This window comes from Apodemus sylvaticus, chromosome 5, assembly GCF_947179515.1.
Source record: "Apodemus sylvaticus chromosome 5, mApoSyl1.1, whole genome shotgun sequence".
NCBI lineage: Eukaryota > Metazoa > Chordata > Mammalia > Rodentia > Muridae > Apodemus > Apodemus sylvaticus.
The window spans coordinates 92,890,816-92,906,013 of NC_067476.1; the positions used below are offsets into that span (position 1 = coordinate 92,890,816).

The 15,198-nt window shown below is 34.9% G+C and overlaps 1 protein-coding gene across 1 annotated transcript in view; it reads right to left on the reverse strand.

Moving 5' to 3' along the window:
• Ano3 (anoctamin 3) overlaps positions 1 to 15,198 on the reverse strand; it is a 319,679-nt gene that overhangs the window by 101,952 nt on the left and 202,529 nt on the right. The window contains exons 11-13 of the mRNA XM_052181396.1: positions 14,904 to 15,025; positions 10,240 to 10,374; positions 2,705 to 2,801 (exon numbers count right to left, since the gene is read on the reverse strand). Of these exons, the coding sequence (XP_052037356.1) occupies positions 2,705 to 2,801; positions 10,240 to 10,374; positions 14,904 to 15,025 (354 nt within the window). The remainder of the gene's footprint in view (positions 1 to 2,704; positions 2,802 to 10,239; positions 10,375 to 14,903; positions 15,026 to 15,198) is intronic.

The window sequence follows — 15,198 nt, forward strand, 5'->3', positions numbered from 1 at the left end:
CTACCATACTTTAATACTTCATGCTATTCCCTACCTTTAAAACAGACTGACTTGAATATGTGTATATTCACCCATTTATCAACCTATCTTCCTTTAGTATATCTAATCTGAATCTCAATATGTGCTAGACTAGAATTATACAAAAGGTGATGTGAAAATGTAGTCGTAAAACATATGTATATTTAAGTCTTTACCATATTTGTCAAACTCAATATCAAAAGTAATCATACAGTGTTTTGTAGTAATCATACAGTGTTTTATAAAGTAATCATATGTTTTTCATGCTGATTATTCAAGACAAAGAAGTCAGAAGCTAACTTTAATAAATGTTGGTTTGTGATCAAATGATTATCTATTTGTATTAAATTCAACTTTGTCAAAATTAATTGTCTGGAAAACTGTGTTTTTAGATAACAATAAGGGTCAGTTTTGAAGCTATGTTAGAAACAATCAAAAATGTGCAAAATAGGTACACCAACAAGATAGATGGTGAAAGAAATAAGGTATTATCATTACTTGAGCTTCCTCTCCTAAAAGAGTTCCAGATACACAAAGAACTTAAAGGAATTAAAGAACTTAAAGGAATTAAAATATTTTGAATAATTTAGTGATATTTTTGCATCAAGTGTGCATGTAAATAAGGAAACTATATGAGGCCAAGGGCAGAACCAAGAATGGACCAGTGATCCCCTACCATCTACTTCCATTAACCAATGAAGAAGAGTTCCTCATCATTCATTGTACCTTAGAAGAATACAAAGGAAGATATTGTTTTTGTTGTTGAGAACAATTGTATCTAGACAGAGCACTGCAGTGATCCAAGTTTTATATTTTGAGATCAAGAACACCTCTACCAGACATCGAATGATTTTTAAGTAACTAAACCTTAATAAGATAATTCAAGCCATCTTCCAGAGTCATTACAATTTACAAAGATTGATACATTGAAGCTCAGTGACTGTATGGGAAACAACTCTAGAACATGACATCAAAGGCATGATCTATAGTGTAGTTTAACCAATTTGGAAAAGGGCTGTTCTATAAAGGTCATTATGGATAGTGTTTGATGACCTAATTTTAAGATAACAGGGTGGAAGTGCAGTGTGACCTCAGTGTTTAGAGACTGAGCAGTGATGTAGGAGTCATGAGAGGAGTCTGGCCCTTAGGATAGAACTTTAGATATTATCAGATTATCATCCTGCCTGTCTCAGCATATGTGTCTGCTATGCATTCTGCTAGAGTTCTGTCAGCAAGAAAACCTTAAACAGATGATACCCTGGAATAGTGTATCTCCATATTCATGAACTACAATAACCATCTTTTCTTAAATTGGTGACTACCTTCAGACAAATCATCACAATAAGATAAACTGGACTAATACAAAAACTAACAATAAAGCTGTTACATATGCTGACTATTCTGTTAGGTATTGGCCTAAGAGAAATAACAATTGTTAGTCAGAAGACATAGAAAGCAGTGCTTTTAGATGCTTTGTTTAAAATCAGAAATGCATTAATCTGTAAACAAACTTCGATATAGAAAAAATAAAATTGTATCCTCAATAATAAAGAATGTTCTGTTGATAAAAGTCATAAGATGAATTTAAAAACTGTTACAGTATAAAAAAGTAATAAAAATTTTACTATTTAATTCCATACACATGAATCATAAGAATCATGTATGCTTACCAGTGATAGCCCGTTGTAATTTGTTACCTAAACAGAGAACTTGTATGAGGTGTGTGTTGTGGGAATGTGGGAAGAATGGGGGGCAAGATAGGAGGGGGTAAAGCAACCTTGAAGGTGACATGTCCATTATCTTCATTGTAGTGATACCCTTCACAGATGAATATGCTTTAACAAATGTATCATTTTTTATTGTTTATATGTGTCTAATCTAGTTTACTATATAATAATTATTTTTCAATAAATCTCTCCTGAAAATAAAAATTGTAAGAACCAATGTTCTTTACATTTGTTTTCACCTAAAAACTATTAGAAATTTTGTAATGATGTGACATCTAGATTCTTCCCTAAATGTTCTTATTTAATTTCTCTGAGCTATAGATTGCTCTTCAGGAGTTTAAAAGTCATTCAGTTATTTCAAATAGACAGCAATATGGGATTTTGGGAAATGACATTACATTTCCTCTGTGCTACTAGAAATATTTTTTTCGAGACAGGGTTTCTCTGTGTAGCCCTGGCTGTACTGGAACTCACTCTGTAGACAAGGCTGGCCTTGAACTCAGAAATCTGCCTGCCTCTGCCTCCCAAATTCTGGAATTAAAGGCATGAGCCACCACTGCCCAGAAATATTTTAACTTAATAAATTCATAACAGATTTAAATTGAATCATCAGCCTTGAAAATAGTTATTTTCATAAAATGAATCAGATGTAATGCCAAGTAGAAGTTTGTGCCCTAAGTGTCAGTTATCAGTTAGAATAACACAGAAAGAAAAAGATATTAAATAAAAATATATCCTCTTTTTAATTGCAACAGACTGATTTTTGCCAGTTGTCAATGACACTAATAATGTTGAAAAATTTGTAGACAATTAATTTTGGCAGAAAAACTATTTATTGGGGTACTTTTCTCTAATTCCTAAAGAAAATCACCACCACTGCCAACAACAAACAAACCAACAAACAAACAAACAACAAAACAGGAGCTTGGGGACAGAGACTGCAGTGGCCCCCCACTCACCTTGGCATAGATGCAGCTGTCATTGAGTCTCTGCAGTGAGCAATTCTTGTCACACAGAGGACACATGAAGACTTCAGTTGCTTTACAAATTTCTTGACTTGAAAAATCAAAGGAAAAAAAGCATGTGAGCCCGTTTTAGCCACCACTAAAAACAGCACTGGGAGCAGCAATACAGAGGAACAAGGAAGGAATGGAAAACAATCAGGATAGAGTTTAATGATGGCTTCCACATAAATATCTGAGAGTACGTCTGGAGAGTTTGCTAGTGACGGAACCCAAGGCCTTGATCATACAAAGTAAGTGCTTTTCCTACTGAGATTTATCTCCAGCCTGAACTGTTAGAACATTTTTATGATACTACTGAAAATAGTATCAGTCAGGATGTGGAAATATTAAAACTATTGTATATAGTGAGAAACTTGAATGCTGTGCTCTTATGGTGAGCAGGATAAAAATGCTTTGCAAAGTTTTAATTCCTGTTTTGGGGATCCTTTTTCTCCTCCTGGGTTGCCTTTTCCAGCCGTAATATAAAGGAAGTGCCTAGCCTTATTGCAACTTGATGTGCCATGTTTAGTTGATATCCCTGGAAGGTCTGCCCTTTTCTGAAGGGAAATGGAAAAGGAGTAGATGAGGTAGAGAGGAGAGACGGAAGGTATAGGGAGGGTAGTAGGGACAGGAAACTGTGCTCAGAATGCAATGTGTGTGAGAAAAATAAATACAAAAATATTTTAAATGCTCTCATGTGATACCATAGGATGATATAATTTCAATCTCTGAATATATTATAGAATGAAATGAAATCAGAATTTTCAATGACATGGTGAAAACAATGCTTAGAAACTATTTTACCAAAAACAATTCAATCCTTGCTTTAGGTGGTAACCATCAGACATATGCAAGTTTGCCATTCCCATCTTCATGCTGTGTCTGAACTTTTTGGAAGGCACAGAGATAAATCATTGTCCTTAATCTTGTCTTTTTAATTACCTTGAATTCCAGACTGAATAAAGGTTCTTAGAACAGACTCTCCCTTCAATTATCCATGAGGGTGAATCTGTACCCTCAATGATTAACCACTTAAAAACTTAAAGTACCACCTCTTATGACAGACTAGCACTGGAATAGTGATGGTCCACTCATGGAAGGAATTGTTTACTTATGTGTACTGACCCTCTTGCCTTCTATTTCAGCCTAGATTTCTTGTCAGTCCTGTGAAGATAAGCTTGGAATCACTGGGCCTCTTTATCTACTCCTTGTCCTTCCATGGCCACTTCTTTTTCCTTTTTAGCATTACTGTGTTTTTTAGTTGGTAGACTGGAGAAGGATTTACAGAACATTTCACCTAAACACAAAAGAATATACCTGCCTCTAAGCACCTCATAGAATCTTCCCCAAGATTCATCACATACTTGGACATAAATCAAATCTTAATTAATATACAAGTTAATTAAAACAACACCTTGCATCTTATCAAACCACTAGGGTTTAAAACTGGATATCAACCACAACAGAAATAACAGAAAGCTTACAGACTTTTAAAAAGTGCAAAACTCTTTACTGAATAAAAAGTGGGTCAAGACAAAAGTTAAAGAACTATATGATCATCTCCTTATATGCAGAAAAGGCCTTTGATAAGATTCAATATGTCTCCATGAAAAAGCTACTTGAAAGATTAGGGATATCTAACATGAACTTAATAGAGAGTAACTCAAAGTAATTCCACTAAAATCATGCACAAGACAAGGTAGTATATTTTTTCCATGCTTATTCAATGAGTGATTGAAATCTTAACTAAAACAATAAGACAACTGAAGAAGACCAAGGGCATACAAATTTGAAAGGAAGCAGTCAAAATACCTTTATTTGCAGATGATATGATAATAGACATATATTACCACCAAAATCCCACTATGGAAATTCTATAGATAATAAACACTTTCAGCCAAGTAGCTGAATATAAAATTAACTCATAAAAATTACAAAGGACAAATGGACTGATAAGGGAATCAGAGAAACAATACCATTCATAACAGCCTCAATAATAATAAATTACCTTGTCAAAATTAAGAAATTAATTTGTCAAAAGAATTGACAAACCCATATAATAATAACAACAAACAACAACAATGAAACAAAACAAAAGTCAAAATAATGGAAAAAAAACAAATCTTTAAGGAATTGAAGAAAGAAATTAAAAAATATATCAAAAGACAAAAAGATTTTCCATCTTACAGATCAATAGGATTAATATAGTAAAAGTGGGTATTCAAATAAAGATAATCTACTTATTCAGGTCAATCCCCATGAAAATTCCAACATTTTTTTTTTGTGGATCTTGGAATTACAAATTTTCAGCTTCATATAGAAACATAAAGTACTTAAGATAGCTAAAACAATCCTGCATATTTAAAGAAGTACCACCATCTCTGCCTTCAAATTATAGTACAGAATATCAAAAACTGCATGGAATTGGCACAAAAATAGACACAGTTATCAGTGAAGATCACAGTTATTGTTACCTGATACTGATAAAGCAGCTAGAAACATACTCTGGAAAAAGGATAGGATTTTCAGTAAATACTGATGTTAAAACTGGACAACTGCATGTAGAAGATTCTAAATCGATTCATACTTAACATCGTAGAATACTCGACTCCAAATGGATCAAAGCTATCAACATAAAACCAGGTACATTTAACCTGATACAAGAGAAAGTAAGGGATAGCCTCGAATGTATAAGCACAGGGGATAATTTATGAAGAAAACATTATTTGCAGAAGAACTAATTAACAATTAATAAATGGCACTTCATGAAATAATAGGCAAAGAAAAGAATAAGGACACTGTCATTCAAACAAAGCAGCAAGACTTTATCAAATAGAATAGAATGGGGAAAGATTTTCAACTCTGCAAAAAATTAAGTATCACAAAAACAAATAACTCAATTACAAAAGGGGTATAGGTTTAAAGAGAGATTTCTCCATAAAGGAAACTCAAATGGCTGTGAAACACTTAAAGAAATGTTCAACGTCCTTAGTCATGAGGAAACAAAAATCAAAATTTATTTGTGGTGTCATCTTATGCCCATCAAATGGACTAAGATAAACAAGCGCCAATGATGCTGAAGAGGGCGTGGAGTAAGGGGGAACATTTATCCATTGCTGATGGGAGTGAAAAATTATACAGCCATTATGAAAATCAGTGTGAAAATTCCTCAGGAAGAAGGTCCTCAACATCCAGCTATCCCATTCTTGGGCATATATTCAAAGAATACTTCAGCCTACTATGGCGGCATTACTCCACCATGTTCATTGCCATTCTATTCATAATATTCAGAAATTAGAAACAACATAGAAGTCTTTCAAAAGAAGAAAAGATAAAGAAAATGTGGTACAATTATACAATGGAATATTACTCAGCCATTATAAAAATGAAATCATGAAAACTACAGGTAAATAGATAGAACTATAAAAAATATCTTGAGTAAGGGAACCCAGACCCAGTAGGACAAATATAGTATGTGTTCACTTATATGTGGGTACTAGCTGTTAAGACAATGATAACCAAATATAATCTGTAGAAACAATTTGGAAGATGTCATTTATTAAGCCAAAGCAATCAATTCTTATAAAAATGAAGTACATACTCTATTGCATTTTAAATTTTTATTTTCTTTTTTGTAAACTTAAATCCATACTACTTCTTTAGAATATTTAGATTAAATTGCTTTTAAAACCATCAAAAGCTATTTGATTGGAATTACACTAAATTCAAATGTAAATTTGGCAAGTATTTCAATTTTAATGGAACAAATGTCAAATTCCAGTCCTAATGGAATGTGGGCCTGTATTTTCCGAAGTTCTGTCTTATTGGTGTGTGTGTCTCTCTCTGTGTGCATATGCATTTGTGTGTGTGTGTGTGTGTGTGTGTGTGTGTGTATTTTCTTCTGGTATTGCCCCCATGATACCTATAATATTCTTAGCCATTTAACTCTATAATCCACACTTTAGCATTATCGTAAATGAGATCTTTTTCATTTATGCTTCTAAATTCTTTATGTAATATATAATATAAAGCTACTGAACTTCATATATCTGTATGCTAACCATTCTTCCTAGGACTTGTGGGACAGATAGGAAACTGAAACAGAATAGATAACTGATATATCGTGGCAGGAGACTGAAATGAGGGATTAAGTGAGGAGGAGATGTGAAGAGGAGAATAAAGTAGGGAATATAGGAAGAGAGCTAGAATTAAGGGTCATTTGGAGGTGATATGGACATTATATATATATATATATATATATATATATATATATATATATATATATAAATCTAATGCAATCTAAATGAAATAGTCATATAACTTGGGGGAGTGTATATCTCTTGTCAGCAAATGAACCTTCTAGTACTGAGATTAGGTTACATCAAATTGTGTGTTGTTGGCGAAAGTGGTTCCATTGGAACCCCAAAATAATCCAGTCTGTTGCCAAGACTACAGATTTCTCCACAATATGACAACAAAGCTTCTTCATTGAATACAATACCTACACAACACACTGAACAAGCAGAAATCAAGCTGATGCCTACATAGAAGCCTTTACCCCAATAAGGGGTCTTGGTACAGGAAGGTACTCACATGCTCTCTAAGGAGAATAGTAAACACCAAACCAACCAGGAAGCCTTTGATCCACAATGGTGTCCTGCCTGTACATACTAGTGCAATGTGGCACAAAGCTGGCGGTAGTGACTTAAGGCCCATTCCATGAGATGGAACCCATACCTGACACTGCTTGGGTGAGCAAACACCTGAGGTTAGATAGCCCAGGGACAAAATACTACCGTTCTGAAAAAAAAAATGCAGCAACCAAACAGCTAATGATATTCGGCTATGCTCATAGATCAGTGCCTTGCTCAGCCACCATCAGAGAAGCTTCCTTCTATAGCAGATGGGAATAAACACAGAGAGACCATTAACTGGACAATATGCAGAGAGTGAGAAACCTTAGAACACTCAGACCAAGATGGGATATCGCCATCAAATCTCTCCCCTCAGGTCACGGATAACAATGTGGAGGAGATGAAAAGATTGGAGGCGTTAAAGGGATGGAAGTCACCAAGAAAACAGCTCTCTCTAGATCAACAGGATGGATCAGTGCTGTCTTCTTGCTATTTTTTCCTCATTCTTCCTGTTTTAGCTTGTTTGTTTCATATTTTCTTATTATATTAGTTTTTGTTCTATCTTATATCATTATACTATATTAAAATGTATTAGCCCTTAGAAGTCTGTTTATTTCCTAAGAGGAAGTGTAGGGATCAGAGAAAGTGGGGGTGGGGAGGAACATGGAGGAGTAAAGAGGGGAAACTGTAATCAAGACATGTGAGAAAAAAAATCTATTTTTTAATAAAAGGTAAAAACAAAGACCATACACACACAAAAGTAATATGATGGCATTTGGGTTGTCTATATTTTGTAGATTCATAATAAACAGACCCATATATCCAGATGTTTGTCTTTTCAATACTTTGTAACAAACAAAAAGGAGCTTAATAAGAGAGTAGTATGAATCAACACAAAACAATACTCAGTCTCTTCCCTGCCTGCCCATGAAGATAGCAGCCAGCACTCAGCCATGTCTGGCACATTGAATGGAAAATTTCACTTTCAAAATTCTGAAAGTCAAGATATTCAGTGCTGCTTATCTTGGTTTAGAATAGAAAGTCTAACGGGATCTTAATTACACTGTGACTGCAGTAGTGGTAATATAACACCCATAGGCACAAAGTGAAGACTTTGTTGATGTTTTTAAAACATACCTTGTACTAAAGGTAAAAAAAGAAAATATTTATTTTACATAAAAGAATCTAGATTCCCACTAGTACTAAATTAAAAGAAGCAGTGCATTTATTACCATTTGTGCATATTTATACTCTTTTGCATATTTCAAGTTTGTTTTGATTGAGAGAGCTGTCTATGTCTTATAAAACTAGGTGAAGTTTACAAATCATGAGACTATTCTCCATGGATACAATCTGAGCAGTAACTACTCAGTGGTCATTTTCTTTCTTTCTTTCTTTCTTTCTTTCTTTCTTTCTTTCTTTCTTTCTTTCTTTCTTTCTTTCTTTCTTTCTTTCTTTCTTTCTTTCTTTCTCCCTCCCTCCCTCCCTCCCTCCCTCCCTCCCTCTCTCCCTCCCTCCCTCCCTCCCTTCCTTCCTTCCTTCCTTCCTTTCTTTCTTCCCTTCCTTCTTTCTGTTGAAAGGATTTTTTCTCATAGAATAGATCCTTACTAGAATTTTCCCTCTCTCACTGCCTTCCAGTTCTTCCCCACTTCCTCTCCCCTCCAGATCTATTTCTTTTTTGTCTCCCATTAGAAAAGAACAAGCTTATGTTTTTTAATTCATTGTAAAAGATGAGTTTTCCTTTCGTAAACCTATTCTGTGAGGCTAAGAACTCAACTGAATAGAGTACAGGAAAACCATCAAAGGCAGCAGAGAAGGAGAGTGCTTTAAAGCTGAGGTTTATAAAGTATGATGTTGCCTCTCAGAGACAGAGTGACTATGTACAATGCCAAAACAAATCTATGATTGTATCATATAGTTTTTATCTTCAATGTATATCTTGAAAACCTAAGGGATTTCAGAGGTTTCAAATCAAAGAATTTTGTTATTGAACTCAAGTACAATGGAGATACTTTTGTTTCCAGGCAAAAATATTATACATATGTTAATATTTTAAAGAGAAATATAATTTTATATTAGACTACACTTGATTCTAACCAAAGGGACAAGAAGCAATATAATTTCATATTAGAATTAGCTATTAAAAAGAACTTCCTAGTAGCAAGATCATTGCATAAATATTGATGAGAAAACAAAGTACTGAATTTTGATGAAGGGTATCTTTCTTTTCAAAGGTTTGTTTAATTATTTTATTCATAAGTGGACAATTCGTAAGTGGCCTGAGTGTATGCATCTGTATCATGTGTATACACATATCCCTGCAGGCCAGAAGAAGGCATCTCAGATCCGCTGGAGCTTTAGTTAAATGTGGTCTAACCATTCCAGTCCTCTGAAAAGAGTAAGTCTGTTAACTGACGAGCCCCCACAGAGATTCTTTGTAGTTTGAATTTGATCATACAGAGTTAAATTACATGTGAATTAATCATACAGAGTTAAATTAAATGAAAACTAATGCAAAAAATTCTTTCCAATTTTTAAGATTATCTCTCTCTTTTAAAAGATAATCACATTTTTGATGTAAGACTGACTTGTCAAATCCCACTTTGATGATATTTTTAGATTATGTAATGCATACTAGAAAAAATAAATTTTGCACAGCGAAAAGACCTCTTGGAACATATCTAAAAGAATCTGCATATGAACCTATCAAAATGGCATTTTACAAGATCTTCTCACAGACTACAAACAAAACAAAACACACACATAGAAGTTATATTATTTATTTCTACCACTCATAGGCATTTGCCCTTCCACAGAGCAGGTTAAATACTTCAAACATGTCTCATCATAGCTCACCTTACTTGGCTTTCATTCATTGTAACTAATCCGTAGAAGAAAACACACAGGCCGACAACTGCAGCAGGAATCAGCATCCCAGTATACCATCCCAGCCAGGCGAAGTATAAGCCGATCTTCTCACCAAAGTACAGCCTGTACAGAAAGCCAGTCTTCTGTTTGAATTAATGTGAGAGAAATGACCTGACAATCTCCAATACTAGGAGAAGTGAAGGTTTCAGAGGAAATCTGAGGCTACCAGCCCAGGTGCTTGTCATCGGTCCTCTCCTAGCTGTTATTTGAATCCCAGTTGGACAACGATGGTTTTCTGTAAACTTGGTCAGGATAAGGACAACACAAGATCAACTTTCAATAGTATCTACTTCTATTCCAACTTTCTTCAAATGATTTTCATAAACCAATCCTTGCCCTTCTCAATCCGTTGAATGGCCTATCATTTTAGTCTCTAACTAACAAAGCTAAACTTTTTTTTTTTTTTTAGAAATAATAAAACAAATGATCATTTGGCCCTTTGATCGGATTCCTTGCTTAGGGTAAATGGATCTCCACTGGCACACCTGGTATGACATGCTCAAGCTCTATCTGTAGTGTTACATCTTGTCTTCTTCCACTGAAACTGCTTGTCTGGAGCATGTTTTCTATGTTTATCACTGGTAACAACTAAAATTAACTATCTTTGGTCTTTTTCTTTACATTGCTTCTTCCAGGAAGCCTTTCCTGAGTCACTCTCCAACCCTTGTAAGGTCTCGTTCTTGTTCCCACACTGCTCTGAACCATGCCCTAATTAGTGTCACAAGTCCTAGCACCTTCTAATAACTCTCCTTTATTTCTAAATTCTTCAGCACCTCCAAAACTGGTTAATCTTGAAGGTTGAGCTGTGCATTGCTTCACTAGCAACCATTATTAGAAAAGCAAAAGAAGCCAAAGAAATAAGTACACTTTAATAGTCTTCCGTTGATATGGAAGTGGCAGATTAATGAGGCAGTTCTAAGATCTACTCAATTGTTCTTCCTTCACCCACTCCAATGCCGGTTTCTATAGTTCCTTAGTTTATAAAGAACTGGTATAAATGATCCTTTGATTTTCCTACTACTGTGAGTTCTCCATTTTCTAAAACTGGTTACTTAGCTTGGCCCCCTCAGCTCACCTCATCCCAGGCCAGCTATGGGGTTAAAGGTTGATGTTTCACAGTGTTTCTTGCTGGGAAGAAAATTCATTTGCTATTTTTTGTCAATTGCTTTTTCTCTCCCTGTAAACAATGTGAGATCTTTATAATAAAGGGGATAGTGGACTGCAGAGACTGATCTGCCTACAAGACACTAATACATTGACCTGCATTTTGTTGAAGCTTAGTTAAATATTATATACTATTATAGGATTATTAGTATTATAAGCAATGTTATTATATTAATATAGGACCAAAGAAGATTTCAATGAGTGTCAGGAGATGGGGAACCTAGCTGCAGACTAATTAAGGTGGCCAAATTGAACTTGCTGTAGAACCACTTGTATTTACAACCATCTATAATACGTAATTCTTCCTTATGATTACACAAAATCCTGAAGATGGGAAAGGGGGCTACTATTACAGGGATTCCCCACTGCTGCTCAACTAAAGCACTTTCATTTTGTCTGTTTTATTTAAAATTACCTTCAGTTAATGATCTGCTGCCTGATGAAATAACTTCTATCTCAAAGTAAACCCTGGTATCTACGATTTAAAAAACTAACCATTTAATTCAACAGCTTTGCTTTTTAAAGTTTAAATCCCTCTGATACCTATTGTTAAGGCGTTTGGGAATGTCATACCACTGTTTTTTTTTTTTTTTCAGCTGATGTTTTTTTGAAAGTACTCCTTTAGATTTCAAGTAGTTTCCACAGTAAATTAGATTGAAACCAAATAAGCTTTAGCTATTAAGCACTTAAATCAATTTTAAAATGGGAAAGCAATAAAAACACATCTCCAGAAATGATTGTTCCTTTAAAAATAGAAGAATTGATAACCTTTGTCTTTTATGTATCACACTAAGGCATTTCCTTACTGAACATGACATTACCAGATTTGTCTGTGGAAAACCCATCAGCTATGATGAAAAGAATCCCACAGTCACACACCATTCTTCTCTCATTATAGAGAAAAAGAAACACAAATACCCGTAAATATATGCATGATCTTATGTAGTTTACCTGAATCATTTCTACATCACTTCTTAAGAACAACTAAGTTCCTAAGAAGTGCTGTTTATTGAAATATCACCTGTACTTCTTTATTTTATTCTTGCTCTCTGGTATATCTTTCATGACACATCATCACTTAGTTACTTTAACTAACAAATGCTTTTCTAGGAAAATTGTCCTTCTTTCTGAGCAATCAAACCATAGCTGCATAATGAGATCTTATTAATAGAGACTCCATGTATTCTAAATACACAATGTTTGCTTAAATTGCCTGACACAACAATGGCAATGCTGCCTGTAGATAGAAATAGTAACTCCCATTGAAATACTTCTTTAAAACCATCATCATAATTCCTACCCCAATAGGGAAGTTAGGGCAAGAGGCTGTAGGAGCTGAAGAGGTTTGCAACCTCATAGGAAGAACAACAATATCAACCAACCAGACCTCACCTGCAAAGCTCCCAGGAATTAACCCACCAACCAGAGAGTACACATGGAGGGACCAATGGCTTCCCTGGATATGTAGCAGAGGATTGCCTTATCTGGCATCACTGGGATAGGAGCCCCTTGGTCTTGTGGAGGTTTGATGACCCAGGAGAAGGGAATACTAGGCCGCTAAGGCAGAAGTGGGTGGGCGAGTGAGGGAGCACCCTCATAGAGGCAGAGGAGAGGAGGGAGGGGATGGGAGCTCGAGGAGGGGAACTGTGAAGGGGAATAACATTTGAAATGTAAATAAAAAATCAATAAAAATGACAAAAATGTGAGGCAGCATATCTCACAATATTGTATCCATAAGTCTCCAAAACAATAACCTTTCTAACTATATATATTAGGATATGATGGAATTTGTCATAGTTGACAGAATTAAGAATCAAAGTATCTTGATTATTGGGTATAATCAACTAATAACATTTGTTGTGCATTCATCCTGTTTATTTCCAAGTTCTTATTCTACTTACTACCGTGTGTCCCAGAAAGCTCACCTCTGTGAACCCTTATCCACTCTTTTTTAAAATACTGGCTTTCAGACAGGTTTGATGGTTTCAAGATGTGTCTGGTAGGGGGCTTCCTTTCTTTTGGGTCACGGCTCGTCTACAACTGCTTCTTCCTCATGCCACATCTTGTATCTGGAATGTCTTTCCAAGTTAGACATGGGTTGGTTCTTGTAAGTCTTTCTTCATTTGCATCTTTTAATAACTGTCTTAATAGTTGCTTCTAGATTTTACTATTCACTGAGCATGTCATTATGACTTGGCTCTCCTGCTCCTCCCTCCCACTTCTATATATACTTCTTTACTGAATTCTCTACAAGTACTCCTTCAGTGTTTTGCCTCCTGCTGACACAATTAGTGAAACAAATGTGAACTATTTTATATTTATTTTCTATAAACAGATAAAAATATCAACACATATAGCCTAATAATATGAATGTGTTTTTCTTTTATTCTATACATATGAAACATTAGCCAGAGATTCAGAAGAGTACTATGTATTTCATACTTTTTATATGAACAATTTTTTTTGCAATAAAATAAATTATGACAATGAAAGGTAAGTATCCCCAAGTTAAAACCAAGGCCAGACATGATAATATATGTCTTTAATCCCAGCAGAATTAGGTAGAGTTTGTCGAATCAAAGCCAGCCTTGTTTACACAATGAGTTCCGGGCCATTCAGGATTACATAGTGAGACATTGTCCCCAAAATAAATAGATGATACATAGATAGATTATAGATGATAGATAAATAATAGATGATAGATAGGTAGATAAATAAATAGATGATTGATCAATAGATGAAGAGCAACTACCCACAAGAAAATACCTTTTACAAGACAATGTAGCTAGTCCTGTCTATCACTAAGATCTATGTCTACAGATTCAAATATCCATAGATTGTACAGTTGTGTCAAAAAATACTTGTGTCTACACTAAACAAGTATGTTCCATTTTTATTTCCATTCGTCCATAAATAATGCAAATCATCAACTATTTTTAGAACTAATCACTTGTGAATACTGATAGATTACCATGTATACATAGGTGTTGTGTTGGCTGTTTTCATGTCTGCTCTCATAGTTGTTTAGTGCTTCTCATTGTTTTAATTTTTAAGGTAGTTAATTATACTGGCTCCACTGTCAAATGTTATGGTGGGCAAGAAAATACTGGAAGACTTGATGGTAGGAGAACATGAAACCCAGAATCATTTTCTTTTCCCTGGTATTCCCCACCCTGCTGCTTGGACTGGGTAATACTGTCATTTCCCCTTTGCCACCAAATATACTAGCTGTTTTATGTTGTTAAAGGCTATTCACATCTACTCTATAACTCTGTAGCCACTTCCATACACTGAGTTCCTTCCCTTGAAGAAACATTTAGTGGTTTCTTTTCTGCAGATTGTTTTCTAACTGAAGATATCACTGTGCTAAGAAAAAATTCCAAGCCTAGAAAAATGACAGGGATCAGTTTGCAGCCCATCTACAGTACCTGATTAAGTCCAGAGGCTGATGCTTGTACCACATTCCCCAGCGTGCCCAGCGCTCATACAACAGATGTCTGTTATTCTGAGGTCCATGGGTTTTGATGGGAAGGCTGCTCTTGTAGGCTCCCTGCGACAGATACAATAATATTGATTGTAGTCCATCTTCTTACCAAAGTTTGAACTGAATAAAGACTAGTGTTTACTTAAGAAGGTAATTTACCAACTTAATGAAAACAATAGACATTATATACTTAAGCTCCCACTGGAATGGTAAATGCCATTGTCACTGGAAATATGATA